The following is a 22,526-nucleotide window of genomic DNA, read 5'->3' as shown; positions in this document are numbered from 1 at the left end:
GTGCCTACAAGTGTCCCATCTGTTGTTCTTCCGTAACACCAAGAGTGGGACAATTCAAGGCATTTTGCCTCAATGATAAGTGCCTAGAAGTGTCCTGCTCATTCTGATTGTTCGGGACATTTCAAGGCATTTTTGCTATACCGTTAAGTGCCTACAAGTGTCCCACGTATTGTACATCCCTAACCACAAGTTTGGGAGATGGGGACAAGGTTATCCTTGTCAGATCTCTTTATTTCAGAAGTACCTTGTTGGTGCCGCTTATATAAGGTTTTCTCAACCTATATTCCTCACATAATTTTATTATTTCAACATTTCAGTCATGTTTGTTTAATTTTTATTTTCAATCAAATCTGTTGTATTGTTTGTTCCTCTGACTATATGTGATGATTAAATTTATCTTAGGTCTACAGTACCAAGTAAAATACATTTTGTGCCTATTATCAGTCATAAATAAATTAGTTTTTTTAAAACCCCTAGTGTAAGTGGAGTCGTATTATCTCCGGACCCTGGTTCTCCTTCGCTACCTCCTTATGGCTTCTCCTACACATCTTTCCTTGACCTTGTGACGTATTCCATCAGGGTCAAGGAACAGTGTTTAGTAAAGGAGATTATTGTATTGTATTGTATGTAGGAAAAACGTCTTGTATGTTCCAGAATGTCCCACTATTCCTTTAAAGTATCAACAAGGACCCACATAGTAGCTTCCTGCTGGAATGACTGGTATGTCTTTCCTGACTCTCATAGTGTGTGTGTGTGTGTGTGTGTGTGTGTGTGTGTGTGTGTGTGTGTGTGTGTGTGTGTGTGTGTGTCTTCCTATTTACTCATGTGTGTGTAAGCGCCTACATCATGTGTTTACTTAACTCAAGGAATTCACTGAGTTTGGCAGTGGTTTATATTCATCTGTACTGAGCTTCCATGAAAGGCATTTATTTACAGTGTTATACAATACTGTCATAGGCCAAGCATCAGCAGCATCAGCACTGTTATGATTCCCAAAGCCTCTGACTGCTACTTGTTTCCATTAATGAACACCATTCGTGTGTGTGTGTGTAAAATAATCATTCATTGTGCCCAAATTAAAACAATTAAAACACTTTCTCTGTACACAGAACATCTTCGAAGTTGTAATACTTTATTCACAAGCACATCTGTTTTTTTAACGAAGCAAACATTTCCAATCATGTGACATTGATGTTTCTGCTTTTTTAATGCAATGCAGAAAGTGTTCCTTTCTTTGCATTTGATTATAAATGCTCCAATACACATGCATGATTCTACTGTATGTATGTGCAACTTCTCTTGTTTTTATCTATTGCAGTGGACAGGGGGCTGGTCCCTGGAACCTACATCTGGCAGGTCAACATGTGACCACTAGGATTGTTCATCTCAGTCATGGAGTGATGAAGGTTCAGTCACCTGGTTCTCCAACTGGTTTATTATGCATTGTTGAGAGAGTATAACATGTAACCAGTAAAGCTGTTGGACGCCAGGTTTCCACAGAGCTTCCTCCCAGTCGTTAAGGTCAGGTAGACCTGATCGCCTTTGTTCAACTGCAGCACCACAAGCTAGGAACATACATAGTAAACAGTGTCACAGGGAAATCTCTATATTTCACTGTATTAGTTTGTTGCGTCACTCACACATTTGTAGCTTTACTTCTTACCTGACTTGCACTGTCTTCACCATCCTCTCGATTGTCCTCCCACACACTGGCTATTACACCGTTGTTCAGAAGTAGCTGGACCTACACATAGAAGAAAACAAAAAATGAAGAAGAAGAATGTTTTCTAAAATCAGACATTTGCCAAGTGTCTCTGGTTTGTTTACTTTGTGGTAGAGGCGCCCGTCCGCTCCCACAGATGAGTAGATTGTGAAGGAAAAGGCATAAACACCAGCACAAGGGGCGGTGAAGGCACCTGGAGAGAAAGGTAAGTGGAAAAACTTCTCATTTAAAAAGATGCATAAAGCTTTTATTTCAGTTCACTTCCTCTTCTGGTGTGTGTGCTTCCTACCCAAGGATGGGTTGTATCCCATGCCATCATTAAGAGAGACGGAATTAAAGCGGATCGGCACATCAGTGTTGAAAGGACCGAAGCAATTGGGAGTTGGGAGGGTGATATTTAGACATGTTTCAAACGCAATCTTGAGGTTACCTGTGATAATAGAGAGGGACAGATTAATTGCACAACAAAGCTTAGTGCCAACATTTATGTGAATTTTGAAATATAAGTGTGTTCACCTGTGACTGCCTTTACTTTGCTGTTCAGTTCGGCAAGATTTTGCCACAAATTCATCATCCTCATGAAGGTATTGTCTTCTAGTTGGTATAAGTCCTTCGCTCCACAGCAGCAGCCGCGCTCTCGGTTGAAAACGCAGTCACAGTCCCAGTTGCCACACTCCAGCTTTCCCTGATATTTGACTGGGATAGGATAGAAGAACAGTGACGAGGGAAATTGCAGACGAACATGCTTGTAGTGTCAATCAAAGTACATTCACAGACAGGACAGTCTGAACCATGAACATGAAATGTGTGCTCATTTTCTGTGTGAACACATAATACAAAGCAGTTTGTGTGGCTTACGTGCAGCCTCTCTCATTGAGCCGATCATGGAGGATTCAGTTTCCCCATGACCACAGGGAATCAGTGACCCCAACAGGAACAACACTGGAAATATCACCATCTGCAAAAACAGTTGTACTCAGTAATGGATCAGTCACAGAGTAGCACAAGAGAGGCTGAAGGACAAAACTACATTTGAGTATTACACACTTTAAAACTTGAGCCCACTTTTGACCCACAAATCATTAAATCAGAGCCCAGCTCATCTTCTATCTCACGAATCAACATATGGTTTGATATCTGCCCAGCTTTCAACATAAAAGTTAGGCAGCTGCTGTTAAAGAAATAAAGACATAGAGCAGCTAAAAAACGTTTACCCTAGTGGTCAAATGTCACTTAATGCAGTTTGACATCAAACAAAAAGTTATGTAGAGATCAAATATTTGTGTTTTGATAAAAATAATCTAACATTAGCTCACCACAGTTAGAGAATGACTCTCAGTAATAACACCTGCAGAGCCATCCTGTCCATTGCTTTTGTGTGACAAAACCCCACCAAAGCTTTCTTATTTGTCAAAATCTCTACCAAGGCTTTTGCACTGGCTGATCGTGAACAGGTTATATATATATATATATATATATATATATATATATATATATATATATATATATATATATATATTTTACAATATAGTATATTATGTAAGGACATAAGACTTACTGTTTTTTGTTCCTCCCGCTCCTTGTTTCTAAAGACTCAGATTCTTGTGAGTTTGTGAAATGAAAAGTTTTGAAGCAGAGGATGGTTTTTAGCGTCTTATTCATGCGCTACAGGTGATCCTCCTCCCCTTTGAGGAGGTGACTGACAGAAGCTCCGCCTCACACACACACACACACACACACAAACAGACACACACACGCACACGCACACGCACACACACACACACACACACACACACACACACACACACACACACACACACACACACACACACACACATTAAGCTAAACCTAATTCTAATCACAATCCTAAAACTGAGTCAATACCTCCCACGCCCATTGAAGTTGTGAGAACTAGCCTAAATTTGTCCTCATAACCAAAGAAAGACAAGGACAGTAAACACACCACACACACACACACACGTGGGGGACACTCACCCGGGCCCTTACCGAAACGTCATCCATCCAATCTGAATGCCTAAAACAAACCCAAGCCCTGAACTTGACCTCATTTTAACTCTACCCAAAAACCCATGGGGTAGGTTTTCACAGCCAAACAATCACACTCTACTTCCCTTCACAGATAGAGGCAAGTGCATCCCTGGTGCAGTCAATGGTTTTCCTTTAGAGTGAAAGTTGAACCTCTCAGCTCCCTATTGTTGGGACCATAATACCGTAATTTAGGACAGAGGTGTCTGGTTGTCATTCAGTCCAGGGGATACCGGCAGCTCACAAATACTGATGTGGTGAACATTGTTGTCCGTTCCCTGATGATTAAATGGCCTACAGATGAGATGACAAAAGAAGCTGATAGGAAAGTGTTAACAGTTCATCGATAAAGGCCTTGATCTGGCACTGCTATAAATCATTGCCTAGTTCTCATGCTGAGACAAAAGGAACAAAGGAGTGATACTGAGCTGAGGCTGACGCTCAACCCACTTTCATGTGAATGAAATGATCTTGTTTTGAGGTCCAAAGTAGTTTGGACCTCATGAAACTGTCGCGAATAGATTTTCATCTTGTTTTTCAAGGAGAGATTCAAGAAAAGACATCCAAGCTATCCGTGCAGATTATGTTGCACAGGTCAAACAAACAGCCACCTTCATCCTGATTTAGAGACCACAGGGGCTTGGTTGTTGTACATTTATTGTTAGCTGGCTGAAAGAATGCTGGTAAATATGGCTCTCAGGCTCTGCAAAGGGCCTGAGAGCCATATTTAAAGTGTGAACAGTGACTGTTATGGCCAATAAACTTGGAGTCACAGCAGAATACTGAGAGAAAAAATATATAGAAATGGAATAGATGAAGAATTAGACCGATTAAGGTTTATGTTACACTTACACTGGATTGGCACTAGGCATGGTAAAAAATCTTAAAGACATTCACGGTACCAAATTCATGAATCAGGTTAGTCATGGTGACAAAGAAAATGTTTTTGAAGATTATTTTTGCATTGCCTCACAATACTTCTCTACTTCGGTTCCTTCTGAACCATGACTTCCATTTCCACTTATCTTATCCGGCACTATGGATCAGTTTATTGTATTTTACCTTGAACTGGGCATGACGTGGGCTGTCATAGTACTACTGCTCGATAGGCATGGTTAAATAATTAGTGAAACTGAACTTAAACAAGTTCTTAAATAAACAGATCACATTACAGTGATCTGCAGGATGCTGTCGGATTCACTCAGAATCAGTTATTGTGCTCTTGCACGTATAATGAAATGACAATGTTGCATAATAGAGACAGAACTATTGTGAGGTAATGCAAAAGTATTGTACACAACGCAGATGTATTGTATGGTAACGCAAAGGTATTGCAAGGTAACACAACAGTATTGTTTGGTTATGCAAAAGTATTGTGAGAAAAAGGAAAACATATTATGAGATAACAGTATTGCAGGGATACTCAACATGTATTGTAACGGAAAACTAAGTATTGCACGATAATGCAAAGTATTGTGAGGAAACGCAAAAGTAATAACCCTACTTGATGAATTTTCAGGAAAATTGTTACAGGCATTCATGGATGAATTGTAATTACATTTCTTTACCTCTGTCTTTCCATCTTGTGCATCAAAAGTTTTATTTTTCCACCAATTATGACAAAATAGTTCACTGGAGAAAATAAAAGTAGCATTTTTAGAAGTTACTGTGACAACACCTTGCTGGCATTCACAATATTGTGTGATGGAGCACACAAGTAAATCTTCGTAGGACTATTGTTTTCTTTTGCGTGTTGATCTACATATTTCCTAAGCCTAGAGCAAAATGAGAGTCAGCTGTGTGTGCCACGGCTCATGCTGTCATTCATCTCTGTGACATGTTTTTAACCAGAGGTTGTTTTCTCCTCTAGTCCTATTAGATAACAAGGTGTCTCCTTTGTTGACAGCTACTTTAGAGGTGTCATGGCTCCTGGGACAAGGCTTTGTGCTTTCCACCTGCATGTATTCAGTCCCAAGTCACCTGAACTAGTTCTTCACATAGTGTTATCTGCTAAATGGAGGCCACAGTGTATCAGGTGTTTTATGTCTGCATTGCACACAGGTATCAAGGTGCAAAATAATATCCAGAAACCAAAATACGACCACAGGACTCCTAGAAATTGGGGTTAAGTTTTTGGGGGGCTTGCACATACACAGCCTCGTTGGGCTCTATGGCTGATTTGTCCCTCTAGTTTAAATTATTCAAGGCTACTTTACGTCAGTAGATCTTTGGTATAATATCAATAACAGAAAACTGCAGGAGACTGTTAAAAATGAAAATAATGTCACAAGTTACATCTGTGTTTCATTTGTCAAAATATCAGCTGTGATAAAAGTTTTCAGTTGACACTTTTACCTGACCATGTACCTCCAGTGATCCTGGGATGTGTTACCACTGGCTGGTGTTGTTTGCCACTGCCACTTGTTTTAACAATCATGACAAAGCTGCTTTTCAGCGGCCATTTAAGGTGACAGCATCTCTCTTGTTAATTTAGGCTGCTTATCATTCGATTGCGGGTTCTTTACTCAGCAGTTTCTATGTTTGCCTTAAAATAAAGCTGAGTATCTATTTGTTCGTCATGAAAGAGGCCACAAGTAACATTTCAACATGTATTAGCCAAGAGTTCACTAGCATGGACCACACTACAACAGTGTTTGGTTTGAATGAATTGAAAAAACTCAGACGTCTCTGAAGCAAACCGCCTGAGTATGTTTAGTTTTTAGACAGGATTGCGGTTCGCTCAACTGTGATGCATGGATGCGGTGAACATAATCGATTCAAGTGTTCCAACACGTTCATTTTTTAGCACTGTCCCATTGCTGCATTATTATTACTGACGCTGTTTCAGCATCAGGACAGACGTTATAGGTCTGCCTTGTACCATGTCGATGTCTCCTGTGTGCTCCCTCCCACTCCCTCACTGACCTGTGCTCACTTTACACTTTAACAATAAACACCAACACCAACGATGAACCAACACCAACGATGAACCGACACACAAACACACACACACACACGCACACACACACAAGTTTCCGACATGAAAAAAGTTCTTTCCTTAGATTATCACAAAACATGGTGTTTTTTTTTTACTTCACTGAAGCATAAATACTAACACACAGCGTTGTTAATAAGATCAGTTCTACATGTAAGAGATTAGAAAAGAGCAGAATCACTTGTTGACCAGAGCCGAGTGCATACCTAAATCACTATTGACGAGTGGGGGGCACTTTCTAAACGAAGAGAAACTTCAGATATATCTGAATGATTGTATTAAATGATGAAAAAGCAGCCGTGACCATTAACAGAGAGAAGACTGAGGCCCATTCAGAGCAAAAGTGGGTCAGCTGGAGAACTGCCCACTGCTCTGTGTGTCCTGCACCAGATGGGTTAAAAGCAGAGGTTAAATTTCCCTCCTTGCATGAGTGTGCTTGTGCATGTCTGTGCATGTGTTTGGGACAAATAAATGTATCTAAATCTTAATCTTAATCTTAACTGTGTCCTCCTTCAAATTAACCGTCAATGTTACAGAAACCCCTTTATGTTGGGCAGCTTTTTGTTCCACTTTAAGAGTTTACTTTACACAAATTCTAAATTCAGGTGGAGAGTATCTGCACAGACGCATTCAAAACAGCAACAAATCCTTCCCTCTTATCACCACAAACTCTCCTGACATCTTCATGACTGATTTTTCACCAGAAGATACTTTCTCTTAGTTTTTTCTAAATCCACCGCTGGCTCCCCTGCTATATTCACACATCAGATGCTACTGGATTTCTACAGACTTTATACTAGGAGGCCAGGCGGTAGAAACTGTGGAGCCTCTGCGTTCACACATGCACCTCCTCCGTAGAAAATACGAAGGAACTTGTCATTATCAGTTTAGTTTTTTATTGCAAAAATTATGTTATCCATTGTTTATTAGCCATAACATGTTTTTATGTCTAAATATCTTTTTTTACACTCACTCACTTTTTCCCTGTCAAATCTTGATGCTTAAGTTTGAAACAAGGCATCTTCAACATCTTATTTTTGTGGATTCAAGTGGGTTATGCCTTTAGTAACTAACGTATTTAGTAATAAATTCAGAAACATGATATCATAGACCGACAAAATTCCACTTTCCCCAACTACCCAAAAATGAAGTGAAAATATCCCAGATTTGAACGTCAGTCTCAGCTGTCAATCATTACATTTCAATCCGTTTTTTCCAGTATCAAATAACTATTTAAAACCAAACTGTAAAAAATAAAGGCTTGAGCAAACATCAGTGTGATAAGAACTACCTAAAATGACAGGAACCATCTTTGTACTTTGACTTTTTAATTTGGTCCCATCCACTAATATTGGAAGAGGCAGGGTTTATGACCGATATAGCAGCCAGCCACCGGCCTTAAAAATAAGGTTTAGCATTTTCTTTTTTATAATTTCTCTTTTGTTTGAATAATATGTAAATATTTTTCTTATTCCTTGTCAGCTCCCTCTATAGCCAGAGAAGAACATAAACTATTATTTTTTCCCCACATATGCAGAGGTCCCCAAGACCAGTTTACATTGATGCGTAAATTCAATCACTCTAGAAGGTTAAATTAATTATTTTACCTCCAATAGCTGCACTGTTGTTCCACAAAAATACACTAAATCAGTGTATCCAGGGTAATGTTTGGATTCAATATCCATACTGGCACAATAATCATATTTTTGTATGAACTTTTGCTAAAGTGAAAACTGTAATATATACAGAAGGATATATACTATGTATGCTGAACCTCCTTCTATGCTCTACAGATATTACTGAACGTGTGGCATTAAGACCTTAAAGTACTTTCTAACTACTTTTGAACGTGTCAGTGTTCTCTATGTTCATAGATGTTTGTTGCACTTTGAGAATGGGAACTGGACATTATTAAGATTAAGATTAAGATACATTTTATTTATCCCACACACATGCACAGACATGCACAGGCACACTCATGCAAGGGGAAATTTAACCTCTGCTTTTAACCCATCTGGTGCCAGCCACACAGAGCAGTGGGCAGCCGTGTACGGCGCCCGGGGAGCAGATTTTGGGGGAGTAAGGTGCCTTGCTCAGGGGCACTAGACAGGGTAGGGAGAATCCTCTTGGATTTTTGGACAGATCAATCCAGGTTCGTCTTTTTGTTGTTTCTCCGTGGAGACGAACCAGAGACGTTTTCTGCCCATAGTCCAAGTTTCTACTGCTTATTGCACTTGATAAAAGGAAATTAGAAAAGTAAAGCAAGTTTATTGCCTCACTAAGTGTTTTTTTTTTTTTTTTTTACAATATGCATTGTATTGTAACCTTCAACTTATCATTGACTTTTTTTTTACCTGGCATGTGAAATTATACAAATTGAATTGTCATATGACCTTTAAAAAAAGGGATCATAACCGTGGTAAACTAAATTTGTATAAAATGCTTTCCTGATGGAAATTTTAAGTTCATACATAGGCAGAGAATTTCATCCAAAATCTTACAAATATTTAAAAAAAAGACATCAACGTTAAGGTAATGTTTCAAAACTTTTATTCAATTCAATGTAGACATCAACATCACAAATCACACCTGCATGAAAAATGTTCCACAAAATCAGATACTTATGGCTGGTGGTTTGCAAGCTTTCAGATCACATGCACTGAATCCAGATGTGATGGATAGTTAAGACCTGTCGTCAATCGAAAAGAACAAACTGAGATGAGATGAGGGGACCACAGAAAGATTTCATCTAGACTCTAAACTTGTTAGTGAGACAAGAGTACACAACCCAGCATTTTACACCTCTCTAACTTAATCAGTAGCAAACAGCAGAAAGCCACTGAAAGTGTTATAGTGGTTGTCGTCATCACAGAGGGAACAGCCTCTGGGCATGTTGACGAACACCTGGTCTGTAGCATTCAGTTGCAGGACAACTGCAATAGTGGCTCCATCCTCTTGGTCTTGCTTATTTTCCTCACTCAAACTGGCCACCACTTTATTGTTAAGGACCAGTTCGGCGCAGGCGGACAGGAGAGCGCCAGGAACCCCAGCGTCACTGTGGATGGTAAGAGCAAAGGTGTAGACGCCAGCGTAGACAGCGGTGAAGATACCCGTTGTCACGTTGTAGCTACCGCCCAGGTTAAGGAAGACATGGTTGTAGATGACGGTGATGTCTCCTGGCTTGGGGCCATTGCACTGAAAAGTTGAATATTGAAGAGCGACAGAGAAGGCAGTGCGGCTGGCTGCAGACGCAGAGGGAAGAAGAGGATATACAAAAAGTAGATCAGTGTTATCTCATTATTACTGAGACACGTCTAAGGTGTTTGTGCAAGTGTCTGTCCTGCTTTGTGTAGTGCACATCACTCACCTTCAAACTTGCTGAGCTGTTGCAGTGTTTGGGAGTACTCCTTGTCCAGCCCATTCAGGGTCGAGTTGATGTGCGAGCTCAGGTTGCTCACTTGCTGCAGGATGAGACAGCAGCTGCACGAATAGGGCTCCTCACACACTGAGCACAAACACACATAAATACACTTGCAGAAAAGAACATATCAGGAAACCGTGATTATGTACCAACAGTTCCTCACCGTGTTTTGGATCGTCTACTTCGTTGACTGAGTCGGGGATTGACCATGGCATAGACGGCCAATCAGCAAAAGCTGCATGCAGCAGACACAGCAACACAATAGCTGCAGGGGGGGGGGAGAAAGGGCAAGAAGCACCAAAAATACCTTTGCATTAGATTCCTGTTCCTGTATTGTTATGTATGCAAACCATTGCTGCCCCTCTAAATGTATTTAGTCTCACCTCTCATGATGACGGCCTCTGAAGGATGGAAGGTGTGATAGACTGGATCAAGAGAGGAAGTGCCATGGATATTTATTTGTCTTAGAGCTCCTCCCTCATTACCTCTCAGTTTTATCTGTCTTCTTATGACATTGCACCTCCTTGTTTTTTTTATTTTTTTATAATTTGCTCTGTAGGGATACACACACACACACACACACACACACACACACACACACACACACACACACACACACACACACACACACACACACACCCTCTGGGGCTTTGTGTAGATGATGCAGGCCAGGTATCATCTATTATCTGAGAAGTGTAATTAACCAACAAAGATAGAGTTTGATACGCTCCATTACAGTTTAAAAGCTTTTACATTCAGTGCTAATCATTTTTCTGGACACATATAGGTAAAAAACACTTTGATTTTATATATGTTATATACATTGGTTGCACGCTTCATACATCCTGTTGTTAGATTATATTCAGAGTGGTTGTATAAAAATAGGGATATCATGTAGATGCATAAGACGACAAGATCTTCTTCACTTTGCAGATGTGTCCTGTGCACAGACTGTGATCCTTTTTTCTAAAAGTTCACTGTGTATTCAAAATGTTGTGTATTTATATATTGCTCCTACATATTGCTCTAGTCTTGATGATCACTCAAAGCTCCTTACAGTACAGTTTTGTAATTTACACATTCACATACCCGTTCATACAGAGCAGAACTTTATCTAGCACACTGTGCACATCCATCAGAGGCACTTTAGGGTTCAGTATCTTGTCCAATAACACTTTGGCATGCTGGACGGGGAGAACAGGATCAAACTGCTGACCTTCTCCCTCCCATGATCACACAACACCCTGTCCATCACAAACCTCACTGGCTTCAAGTAACACAGCGGCTCCATTCAACATCCTTCTTCTCTTCCATAGTTTTTGGTTTAGTTTAGTTTACATAAATACACAATACATAAACGAAATGTTAAACATGTGTGGGGTTTGGTAATTATCACTCATGGCTGGAAATCCCAACCAAATGTAACTAAAAACATTTATTCCAAACATACAAAAAACTTCAATGCAAATTATTTATTTGTCTAAAAGAGAGAATTTGACATATGTTGGAGGAGCATTTTTTTATTCTCTTTTTGTGCCTGAACATTGACACAGGGGGATCCAGTCAATGTGCTGACTCCTCCATGACTGCATCGACCTGCCCACCCATCCATAAGACATTACCCCAAACCCACCTGTTCAGATATGCTTTAATGGGTGATTAATGATGTGTGTTTCCTCTTATTAGTTGATTGATTTTCTCAGTTTTAAACCCTTTTTTAAGTGTCTGCCAGTATTTTTATATCAATCAAAAGTTCATTATAATGGTTATTAGTATGTGGCTGAAAAAAGATTTAACTCGTACAAACTGCAGTTAAAAAAGTATTTGTATGTATTAATTTAACTTCAATCGGTCATGTTTGTATCTTTGTATTTGTCAGGGATGGACATAATTCACAACACCAAGTATTTCCTTCAAAAGAATGGTTTTATTTTTATGTTACGATTCATACACAGATTTTTTTAATTCATATTTCTATCACACCTTACATGACACTGTTTCAGCAAATGAAAGATCAACAGCTGTTACAAATGTGACAATGACATGAAAAAGGTTGATCAACGTTTTCTGGTTGAATGCAGATAAAATGGATTCAAAACATGGTGTCTCTCAAAAGATGATAATGAACGGGACGTGTTCTCTGGACAAAATAAGAAGGACAGCATTGCGTTACGATGGATGAGAGTACATGAAATCAGACAGAGATTATTGGATACATGACTGTCACCATGAACGTTTTTACACATTGCAGACTTAGCTAGCAACATAGAGCAGGAAGCCAGTGAAGGTGTTATAGTGCTGGCCTTGGTCTTCATTGCAGATCACACATCCTTTGGGCAGGAGGACAGCCACCTCATCATCAGCCTTAAGTTTCAAGGTTACAACAATGCTGCTGCTGTCTTGAGGGTCGTTGCCCTTTTTCTCGCTGAGCAACGCCATCACCGGTTTGCCATTAACCTGCAGACGAGCGCAGCTGGCCACGTTTGTGCCGAAAGGAGCCTTGGCATGGATGGTGACGGTGAGGCAGTAGACACCAGATTGAGGAACGGTGAAGACACCTTTCTGCACGTTGAAGCTGCCTCCCAGGTTGAGGAGGACATTGCCGTAGATGATGAGCTGGTCACTACCGGCGGGGGCAGCGCAGGACATAGAATCGGTCAGTGAGACGGAGAAGGCGCTGCGACCTGATGGAAACACATAGAAAAAGTCAGGTTAGAGGTAAATGACATGGATAACTTTTGGTTTTGTGAGACTCATGTATGTGTCGCTCACCTCTTGTCAGGTTAAGGGCCGTCTTTGATTCTGTCAGGTACCTGTTCATTTCCACAGTCACATGATCAAATTGTTTCTTCATCCTGGTCATCTGTTTCTGAATCAAGCAGCAGCCGCACGATGCCGAAAGACACTCTGCGTGCACGCATGCACACACACACAAACAATCACACACACACACACACACACACACACACACACACACACACACACACACACACACACAGTCATACATTAGGTTGCAGACAAAAGTATTTATTAACAAAAAAGACAGACTTCCTTTACAATCTCTCACCGTTGCCAGGCAAGTTTGAGTCGGTATCACTGTCAGGCGTCCAGCTGTAACTCGGAACGTCACAAAAAGCCTCCAACAGCAGACAAAAAAATACAATAGCTGGGGGAAAAAGAGCAAAAGCTTTTATCAGTGAAGGCCTCTGCATTAGATGTTAGGTGCTTTTCTCCTTCTTTTAATTTTGAAGTGAAAACAAGCGTATGCCTCAATAAAGACCATCATAAATTAAACATGCTATGCCTCCCGTGTCCCATCATTTGTTTTAATCTTACTTTTATTCTATAATTGATGATGTTTAATTTCAATATTTATGAAAAACCTTTAACCAGGTTATCTGAAAACATTCTAAAAGTTTTTGACACTTTAATCCCTAATAAGCAACTTTCAGGCAGGTTACTTCTATTCTGAACTACTTCTTTGATAGTATCTCACTGGTGTCCAAGGTCCATAACCCCTCCCTAAATATTATGCCACTGTAGGTGCAACTTGTGTCCGTTCTCACCTCTCATGTTGATGCTGGTCGACGATAAAAGCTTCACAAGGATGGAAAGTCCGTAGACTTATCACAAGACATGAACTGTGGTTTTATATTTTTCTAGGAGCCCCTCCCTTGAAAACTCTCTGTTTAATTCCTCCTCTTTTGACACCGCTCCTCCCAATTTTAATTTATCGCCTGCCCCATTTGCCTTTATAACTTTATAGCTGGAAATGTATTCATCACTAGGGGCTCTCATTTCCTAAATTTCACTCTCAAGCAGACACACCCTCATGGCTTTGTTGTTGATGCCACCCAGGTATCATCTATCACCTGAGATGAGGTGTGGAGTTCAGTGCTCTGATCAGAATCCGAGTATTACAGTTCACAGAGCTGCGTTTTGTTCCGTTTTTAGCCATGCACAGTGTATGATCCACAGGTGCCACTGATAATTCTCCTTCATTGGAATAAAAATAAGAAACTACAGTAACTCCTTGTTGCATGCATAATATATAAGGCCTAACAGCGTGAAATACTAGTTAGTTTCTCATTCATTAGTATTCAATTAATGAATGCAACCATACTAGCAGCTCTGTAAAGGCTCAGACATGCTTCAAGGTTACAGTTTTTCACAATTGTTAACACACGTTTTTCAAAACAATAACGGCTTTCTCAAAAATGCACACAGAAAACTCAAAACCTGACACACAAAATGCTAAACCTGACACTCCCTTTGCAAGATGACTCTTTGCCATCAAATCTCTTCACTGTTCACAAAATGGAACTCATGTTTTCATTTGGTACACACAGCCATATTTTCAAATGACACACACATACAATTTATTGAGTACACACAACTCAGCATTTGCTTGCACACTTCCAAGCATTTACAGCACACTGAAGTGCAAAATTGAAAACACAATCATCGAAATGGAACACACCATATGAATGACAATGACTCTGGAGATTAGCCATTTCTCCTTTTGTAAACTGTCCCAGTGTAGGCCTACTTTTTTCATAGTCAAACATAAAACAGATACACAAATGCAGCAAAAAAAGGTTTATATCAGTACACACAGAGAACAGTACAGTACTGACACAGACAGCATGAGAATGCAAGTTACAGTATGGACACAGAGAGGTCAACACAGTGAGTTCCTTTTCTACAGTGAGACACTGTAGAAAAGGAACAATATTGGATAACAGGTGCAATACATGCATGTGTCAGTGCTGAATGTTTGGTACTAACAAGCACAAACTCTGGCCGTAACTCCTTGATGCGTCTGTGTTCGGTTTGAATGGAACCCTGTTCAATTGTTTCATCCGCATGGCATTCCTATGAAGAATACGGTCTAATGTAGAGAGGATGACGGTCTGGACGTTTCTAAATGTAGCATGGTCAACAAGGATCCTAGTTTTTATTTGTCTGAGTGTGATAACGTTGTTCCCACAAACCATATCTACAATTTCAGTCTCCTGTTCGGCTGTGAAAATGCGTGTTTCTCCACGGTGTGGTTCTCTTTCAGTCCTGCAAAATATAAATACTGTGAGCACACTGTATTCTATTCTATTCCATTGTTCATCAAACAAAACAGAGGCTGAAGACACTTTTATGCTGCAGTCCTGATGCAAATTGCTCAACAGACCTGAATGTTTAGAGATTTGAGTATTTGTGTGTTGTAGGTTGATGCTTTGAGATTTTACTTGAGAAGTGTGTGCAACTACTGAACCTTGTGTGTAGTGTTTTGACAACAAGATGATGTGAAATTTACATCAGAGTGTAAAGAAGTAAAGTCAGAGTCTATGCAGATAAGGGAGTGTGAAGTGCCAAATTGGGTCAAGCTATTCGTACATGAAGTGAAGGTTGTGCAAATTGTGCCGAATTTTTGCTTTTTGTGTGTTAACAACTGAGAAAAACTGTAATGCTAACATCGTAAATGGACTGCATAGAGAGACAGAGAGAGAGAGATAGAGAGAGAGAGAGAGAGAGAGGTGGGTGGGATGGTGGGTAGGTAGGTAGGTAGGTAGGTAGGTAGGTAGGTAGGTAGGTAGGTAGGTAGGTAGGTAGGTAGGTAGGTAGGTAGATAGATAGATAGATAGATAGATAGATAGATAGATAGATAGATAGATAGATAGATAGATAGATAGATAGATAGATAGATAGATAGATAGATAGATAGATAGATAGATAGATAGATAGATAGATAGATAGATAGATAGATAGATAGATAGATAGATAGATAGATAGATAGATAGATAGATAGATAGATAGAGAGATAGAGAGATAGATAGATAGATAGATAGATAGATAGATAGATAGATAGATAGATAGATAGATAGATAGATAGATAGATAGATAGATAGATAGATAGATAGATAGATAGATAGATAGATAGATAGATAGATAGATAGATAGATAGATAGATAGATAGATAGATAGATAGATAGATAGATAGATAGATAGATAGATAGATAGATAGATAGATATAGATGGATAGATTTTATGTGTTGGTTTTATATTGTTTGTCAGACTTATCATGCATCACATTGCAGATGGGCTGACCTTTAATTGTATTGATTGTTTTTTTAGGATATTTTATTGTAACCCTGAGTCTCACTCTTTACCTTGCTTTAGGCAGCTGGATCACCATGTGCTCTCGTGTTGGTGTCTATTGGGGTTTGCGATAGAATCTCCCCGTGGTAATTACACTGGTAACATAATGGTCTCTGCTATTTAGGGTAAAGTGTGTTATATGTCTGATCTCAGTATTTGTAATTTTAGCTCTTATAAGCATTAGGAAATAAAAGTTATTTACTTTGACTTATGATCCTCTATCTTTTTTCCTTTCTCAGGTCCTCCATTCTAGTCCTCCCACTTTTAAATATAGCTTTAATGTGATCTGATTGCACGTCTCTGGCTCTACTTGAACCCCCAAAATGTGATTGTGTCCATGCACAGTAAGGTCATTGGGCTCTAGTATGATCCTAAGGCTCTCTTGAGGAAATGTTTGTCAGTCTCAACAATGTCGGGTCACAGATAGATAAATAAAAAGTTTGGTATCACAAAAGAAGTGAACAAGGATGACTAACAGCGCTCTGAAGCAGTAGGTGGGGGCGGGGCAGTGTTTCTAACAGGTTCTCTCTGGGTCGAGTTGAACATGTCTTCTTCTGTGTCCTCGTACGACCCACAGCATCAGGTCTGAGGATGATCAGATGACCTACAGGGACAGCACCTCTCTGCAATTAAAATTCAAACTGTAAGTTTGCCATACTTATTAATGCCACTGGCATTATCTGTATCTGTGTTACTTTCCCCAAGAAGAACATACTTGCACTAATATATATACTGTGCTGCTCCTTCAGGCTTCAGCTCAGGATTCCTGTGGATACTGCTTTCAATCAGCCATTAGCTCTCCTGGAGGAAGAGTGTAAAAACAGGAGCTGCACTCCAGCCACGCTCTCTGCCACTTGCTGTTGCCAGCTTCTGTGCATGCACGTGTAATTTGTAAAAGAGCTGTATGACAACAGTGCATTCAAGAAAACTGATTCTCCAGTTGAGGATACAGCGAACTGAGTCTTTGAATAAAACAGCTCCTTGTGAAGCAGTTGTGGTCGAGTCCAGCAGCAGGTCTTTGCTTTCTGCAATTCAATTACTGCAGGTCACTGCTACAGTTTCAGAAAGAAAACTGCCACCAGTATTACCACAGTCCAAGTAAATAGGAAGGTTTAGAACAGACACTGCACTATAATAATATCATAATACTATATTTCGCTTTCAGTTAGCTAAGAAAAACAACATTGCACTCATCTCTATCGATGTGGGATTAATCTTTTCTTTCAATCAAAGCAAACTTTATATCCTAAACGTTATTATATTTTTTATTTACTTTTGGTTTCACTACGCTAATCAAACCCCATTTGAACAGCCCCAGCAATTTCATCCTGTCCATTGAGGAGGAATGGCCAATACATTCATCAGGTGGTGGCTACTACACACTTGTGCAGTGCATGTGCAAAAGTCAATGGTGGGTGTTGCTCACTGCTCACACATGGTCAGGGTCATGCAAAATAATTGAGACAAAGACTGTTAGACTGACCGTTAATCTGCATGTATGCGTTAACAGATTTGTCTACACATTTACAGATATAAATACACTTTCAGATCTGATTACTTATTTGGTTTTCTTTACTCATTTTCAAATACGATTCACACAGATTCCGAATACATATTTGCATTTTATACATAGTTGCAATCCGATTACACACGGATTTTAAATATGCAGATGCTATTACATATTCACAAATCTGATTACACACAGACAGACTGAGACTCAGATTTGTTGATAGCTTTACGACGATAAAGGCCCCATATGACATCATCTGCCCTTAGACCTCAGCAAGAGTAAGGTAAACATATATCTTTTCTTTCGTTTGTTCAACCTCAAACACTGTTCTTCACTTTGTGCCTCGTCGAATTACTCTAGGGCTTCAAGACAATTTTGTGTATTACAGTTTTTCACAATTGTTAACACACGTTTTTCAAAACAATAACGGCTTTCTCAAAAATGCACACAGAAAACTCAAAACCTCACACACAAAATGTTAAACCTGACACTCCCTTTGCAAGATGACTCTTTGCCATCAAATCTCTTCACTGTTCACAAAATAGAACTCGTGTTTTCATTTGGTACACACAGCCATATTTTCAAATGACACACACATACAATTTATTGAGTACACACAACTAAGCATTTGCTTGCACACTTCCAAGCATTTACAGCACACTGAAGTGCAAAATTGAAAACACAATCATCGAAATGGAACACACCATATGAATGACAATGACTCTGGAGAATTAGCCATTTCTCCTTTTGCAAACTGTCTCACTGTAGGCCTTCTTTTTTCATGGTCAAACATAAAACAGCACACAAATATTCAGCAAAAAAAGGTTTATTTCAGTACACACAGAGAACAGTACAGTACTGACACAGACAGCATGAGAATGCAAGTTACAGTATGGACACAAAGAGGTCAACACAGTGGGCTACAGTGAGACACTGTAGAAAAGGAACAATATTGGATTACAGGTAAAATACATGCATGTGTCAGTGCTGAATGTTTGGTACTAACAAGCACAAACTCTCGCTGTAATGCATCTGTGTTCCGTTCGAATGGGACCCTGTACACATGTTTCATCCACATGGCATTCCTATGAAGAATACAGTCTAATGTAGAGAGGATGGCGGTCTGGACGTTTCTAAATGTAGCATGGTCAGCCAGGATCTTTGTTTTTATTTGTCTGAGTGTGATAGAGTTGTTCTCACGAACCATATCTACAATTTCAGTCTCCTGTTCGGCTGTGAAAATGCGTGTTCTTCCTCCATGGTGTGGTTCTCTTTAAAAATATAAATACTCCTGCAAAATATAAATACTGTGAGCACACTGTATTCTATTCTATTCCATTGTTCATCAAACAAAACAGAGGCTGAAGGCACTTTTATGCTGCAGTCCTGATTGCAAATTGCTCAACAGACCTGAATGTTTAGAGATTTGAGTATTTGTGTGTTGTAGGTTGATACTTTGATATTTTACTTGAGAAGTGTGTGCAACAACTGAACATTGTGTGTAGTGTTTTGACAACAAGGTGATGTGTAATTGAAATCAGAGTGTAAAGAAGGAAAGTCAGAGTCTAATGAGATAAGGGAGTGCGAAGTAGTGCCAAATTGGGTCAAGCTATTGGTACATGAAGTGAATGTTGTGCAAATTGTGCCGAATTTTTGCTTTTTGTGTGTTAACAACTGAGAAAAACTGTAATGACAAACATATGACTTGAAATTGAAAGTTCAGTCCTGACAATGTTTGCTCTGTGGTTTTCCAATAATCATTCATATTTGGGCGTCACACCCCAAAAGGGATAACTGACATTCATCCCTCCAATCATGATAGTGACAAGGGGGGGGGGGGGGGGTTAGGGTTAGGGTTAGGGTTAGCCTGTCCCAGCAAATTATGGATTAAGAGTACGAGTTTGAAATTGAAACAAAGGAAGTGTTGAGTCCTCATCTGTGTTTAAGGTTAAGCTGACACAAGCCAAACTGACAAAAAATTCTCCAACTAAACTGATTGTGGCTGTATTTGCATTGTGGGTAATGTAGGATTCAAGTTTTGTCAAGTAATAAATATACCTATAATACCTAAATAATTTTAAAAAAATTTGCTCCATTTATTTTTCACACCCAGACAGTGCTAGAGGAGTGCAATGCTAAATCTATAGTCAACTCATTTAAAGGTCCAGTGTGTAAGATTTAGGTGGAAGGGATCTATTGACCCTAGAATGGGCCCTTTATATTAAAATACTTTATATCTACATCGGGGGGGGGGGGGGGGGGTCCTATGGAGGTTTGCCATGTTTCTTGTAGTAGCTCAAACTGGACAAATTAAACACCCTTTGAATTTTTATGAAAACTGAAGTTTACCACAGGTTCTCTTTCATTTTTGTTAGGGGAGGATGAGGCTAGGGGAGTTCAGCTGAAACGTGCAACTTCACCACTTTATGTCACACAATTCTAAAAACTGAACCTTTAACTCTGAAGTGTGCTATTGTCTGGACCTTAAAAAGAAACACCTCACAATGCTGCCGCTTTGGTCGAAATCCAGATTTATTTTCTTGGAATTAAACAGATCACACGTTTCAATCACAATTTCCAACACAGCACATCAGTCGCTGGACGATTTAAAGTTTTAAGAATAAAGATACTATATGTGCGATGTTGATCAGATGTAAGAAAGGTTGTGACGTAAAGAACAGAAGGAACACAGGCTAAAAACATTTTGAAAATTGATGCTTGAAAGGGCTTCTAAAACATATAGATAGATAACATTGGCAATGGGAATAGTAGCATTTGGTGAAATAAAATAATCAAAATGAATGTGAGCGCATTATGCTGTGATGGGTAAGAGTTCAAAAGATCAGCTAGATTAGGGCGCAGCTATCCCCTCAGGGAGATTCATTCTAGCAAGTTCAAACCATGTCAGTATGATGACGGCTGAACTGAAACACAGAGCAGCTACATTTCCCTAACTCAGTCAGTAGCATAGAGGAGGAAACCAGTGAAGGTATTGTAGTGGCTGTTGTCGTCGCAGAGGAAACATCCAATGGGCAAGTTGACAGCCACTGTGTCCCCAGCTATCAGGTGGAGAGCCACAACAGTGGTGGCGCTGTCCTCTTGGTCCTGCATGTTTTTTTCTCTGGTTCCTGCCACTCCCCGACCATTGACCTGCAGACTGGCGCAGGCGGCGAGGCTGTTGCCAGGCGACCCTGCGTCACTATAGACAGTGAGGGCAAGGCTGTACACACCAGAGCGGGGCACTGTGAAGATACCAGTGTCCACGCTGTAGCTGTCTCCGAGGTTGATGAAGACGTGCTTGTAGGCGATGAGCTTGTCGTCACGGAAGGGACCCAAGCAGTTCAAACTGACTTGATTGGTAAGTGAGACAGAGAAGGCGCTTCTGCTGTCTGGATGTGCAGTGGGATAGAGAAATAGACTTATTATGAAGCTGCAACTGAAAAGTCCAGTTAACACATGCACTTGCTCTTGCCTCACCTCTGACATTGTTGAGGATAGTTTTTGTTTTTAAGAGTTCCTTTTCCAACTCGTCGAGAGTCCGGTTGAGGAACGTCCCCATCCTGTGTATCTGCTGCTGCATCAGACAGCAGCCACATGACGCCTGGTCCGTGAGACACACTGTATACAGACACACACACATTTGCACCAGTTGGAAACTTTGTAAATCACATAATGGGCAGATGTTTTCTAACTTGTTTTCTGAAAAATCTCTCACCGTTGTCCTCGGTAGGATCGACGTCATTCTCGCCAGGTCCACCCCAGGTAAAACTGTCCTCTACGGCCATAGCTGTTCCCAGCAGACACAGCAGTACAATAGCTGGGAGGAAAAGAGCAACAGAGAGAAAACCAACATTACCTCTTAGGAGAGCAGATCATTTTACTCCTAAGCATCTAGTCTCCATCCGTCTCCTTGTTGCATTTATATTTGCAGCTTGTTGACAGTTTCTTCTGATTACGAGCAGTCTCACCTCGCATGGTTATGCTGGCAGGTGATGTTGGCGTCAGAGGGGCAGAAGGTGTGATAGACTGATGCAGGGTCAAGAGTCACAGCTATATACTTTCCCCCTCAATTCAATTCATCTGGCTCCTCCCTGTTTCTTCAGCAGTCCAACCCCTTTTTCCGGCCATTTCACAGGTCTATACCTGTATACCCTTACTCATTTCTTTATGCCTGGGGGCTTCACATGTCAGATGTACACAAACACCCGCCAGGTCTTTGTTCTGTAGACGTAGGTCAGGTCTTATTTCTACCCTCTGAGGCAGTTTGTCATAGTGGTTCAGTGTTTCCATTGACACACATAGATAGTGTCTATCCTCTGGGTTTATGAAAGTGTGTCAAGCTTTATTGTACATCAAAAATAGAATGATCTGTCATCTGGTTTTGTTCACATACAATATTTTGAAATTCAAGGTAGCTATTATGCACCTAGAGGTCCAGTGTTCGTTAGGGGACATCTTTCAAATTTTTCTAACTTTTTCAACCATGCTAGGACACAAGTTGTTGTCTCCATGTGGAAAATGGGACTACCTCGTGAGTAGGGTCCCTGGAATTAATGATTGAAAACAATTTATAAAGTTTCTTCTGGTAGAGGAAGGCGCTGAGAAAACATACATAGGTCATTGAACACAAATGTGGGATACTGAATACTGAAGATACTAGAGGTAACTTAAGAATGGA

At 40.1% G+C, this 22,526-nt stretch overlaps 3 protein-coding genes across 3 annotated transcripts; all 3 read right to left on the bottom strand.

Moving 5' to 3' along the window:
• Positions 1-1,111: 1,111 nt before the first annotated feature.
• Positions 1,112-3,328, bottom strand: cbln18 (cerebellin 18). The gene is made up of 7 exons (XM_061073721.1): positions 3,282-3,328; positions 2,582-2,681; positions 2,240-2,419; positions 2,013-2,153; positions 1,828-1,916; positions 1,664-1,744; positions 1,112-1,565 (listed from the first exon to the last, which is right to left on the bottom strand). Exons 2-7 carry the CDS (start codon positions 2,679-2,681, stop codon positions 1,437-1,439), a joined length of 720 nt encoding a protein of 239 aa, XP_060929704.1. The 5' UTR covers positions 3,282-3,328; the 3' UTR covers positions 1,112-1,436.
• Positions 3,329-12,438: 9,110 nt separating this feature from the next.
• LOC133003635 (cerebellin-2-like) lies at positions 12,439-13,039 on the bottom strand. The gene is made up of 2 exons (XM_061073420.1): positions 12,958-13,039; positions 12,439-12,869 (listed from the first exon to the last, which is right to left on the bottom strand). The coding sequence occupies exons 1-2, from the start codon at positions 13,037-13,039 to the stop codon at positions 12,439-12,441; spliced, it is 513 nt and encodes a 170-aa protein (XP_060929403.1).
• A 7,764-nt stretch (positions 13,040-20,803) lies between these two features.
• On the bottom strand, positions 20,804-21,823 carry LOC133003634 (C1q-related factor-like). The gene is made up of 4 exons (XM_061073419.1): positions 21,817-21,823; positions 21,564-21,704; positions 21,326-21,466; positions 20,804-21,237 (listed from the first exon to the last, which is right to left on the bottom strand). The coding sequence occupies exons 1-4, from the start codon at positions 21,821-21,823 to the stop codon at positions 20,804-20,806; spliced, it is 723 nt and encodes a 240-aa protein (XP_060929402.1).
• Between the last annotated feature and the right edge of the window lie 703 nt (positions 21,824-22,526).

Source organism: Limanda limanda, chromosome 6 (assembly GCF_963576545.1).
Source record: "Limanda limanda chromosome 6, fLimLim1.1, whole genome shotgun sequence".
Lineage (NCBI taxonomy): Eukaryota > Metazoa > Chordata > Actinopteri > Pleuronectiformes > Pleuronectidae > Limanda > Limanda limanda.
This window is presented reverse-complemented; position numbering and strand designations above follow the sequence as displayed.

Excerpts from the sequence above, each read along its gene's own strand:
- cbln18 (XM_061073721.1), bottom strand. The coding sequence starts at position 2,681 with ATGGTGATATTTCCAGTGTTGTTCCTGTTGGGGTCACTGATTCCCTGT. Across the intron at positions 2,154-2,239 it reads CAAAGTAAAGGCAGTCACAG|GTAACCTCAAGATTGCGTTT; the intron begins GTGAACACACTT and ends CTATTATCACAG. Across the intron at positions 1,566-1,663 it reads GTGAAGACAGTGCAAGTCAG|CTTGTGGTGCTGCAGTTGAA; the intron begins GTAAGAAGTAAA and ends GTATGTTCCTAG.
- LOC133003634 (XM_061073419.1), bottom strand. Across the intron at positions 21,467-21,563 it reads CGATCCTACCGAGGACAACG|TGTGTCTCACGGACCAGGCG; the intron begins GTGAGAGATTTT and ends GTCTGTATACAG. Across the intron at positions 21,238-21,325 it reads TATCCTCAACAATGTCAGAG|ACAGCAGAAGCGCCTTCTCT; the intron begins GTGAGGCAAGAG and ends CTGCACATCCAG.
- LOC133003635 (XM_061073420.1), bottom strand. The coding sequence starts at position 13,039 with ATGAAGAAACAATTTGATCATGTGACTGTGGAAATGAACAGGTACCTG. Across the intron at positions 12,870-12,957 it reads GGCCCTTAACCTGACAAGAG|GTCGCAGCGCCTTCTCCGTC; the intron begins GTGAGCGACACA and ends TGTTTCCATCAG.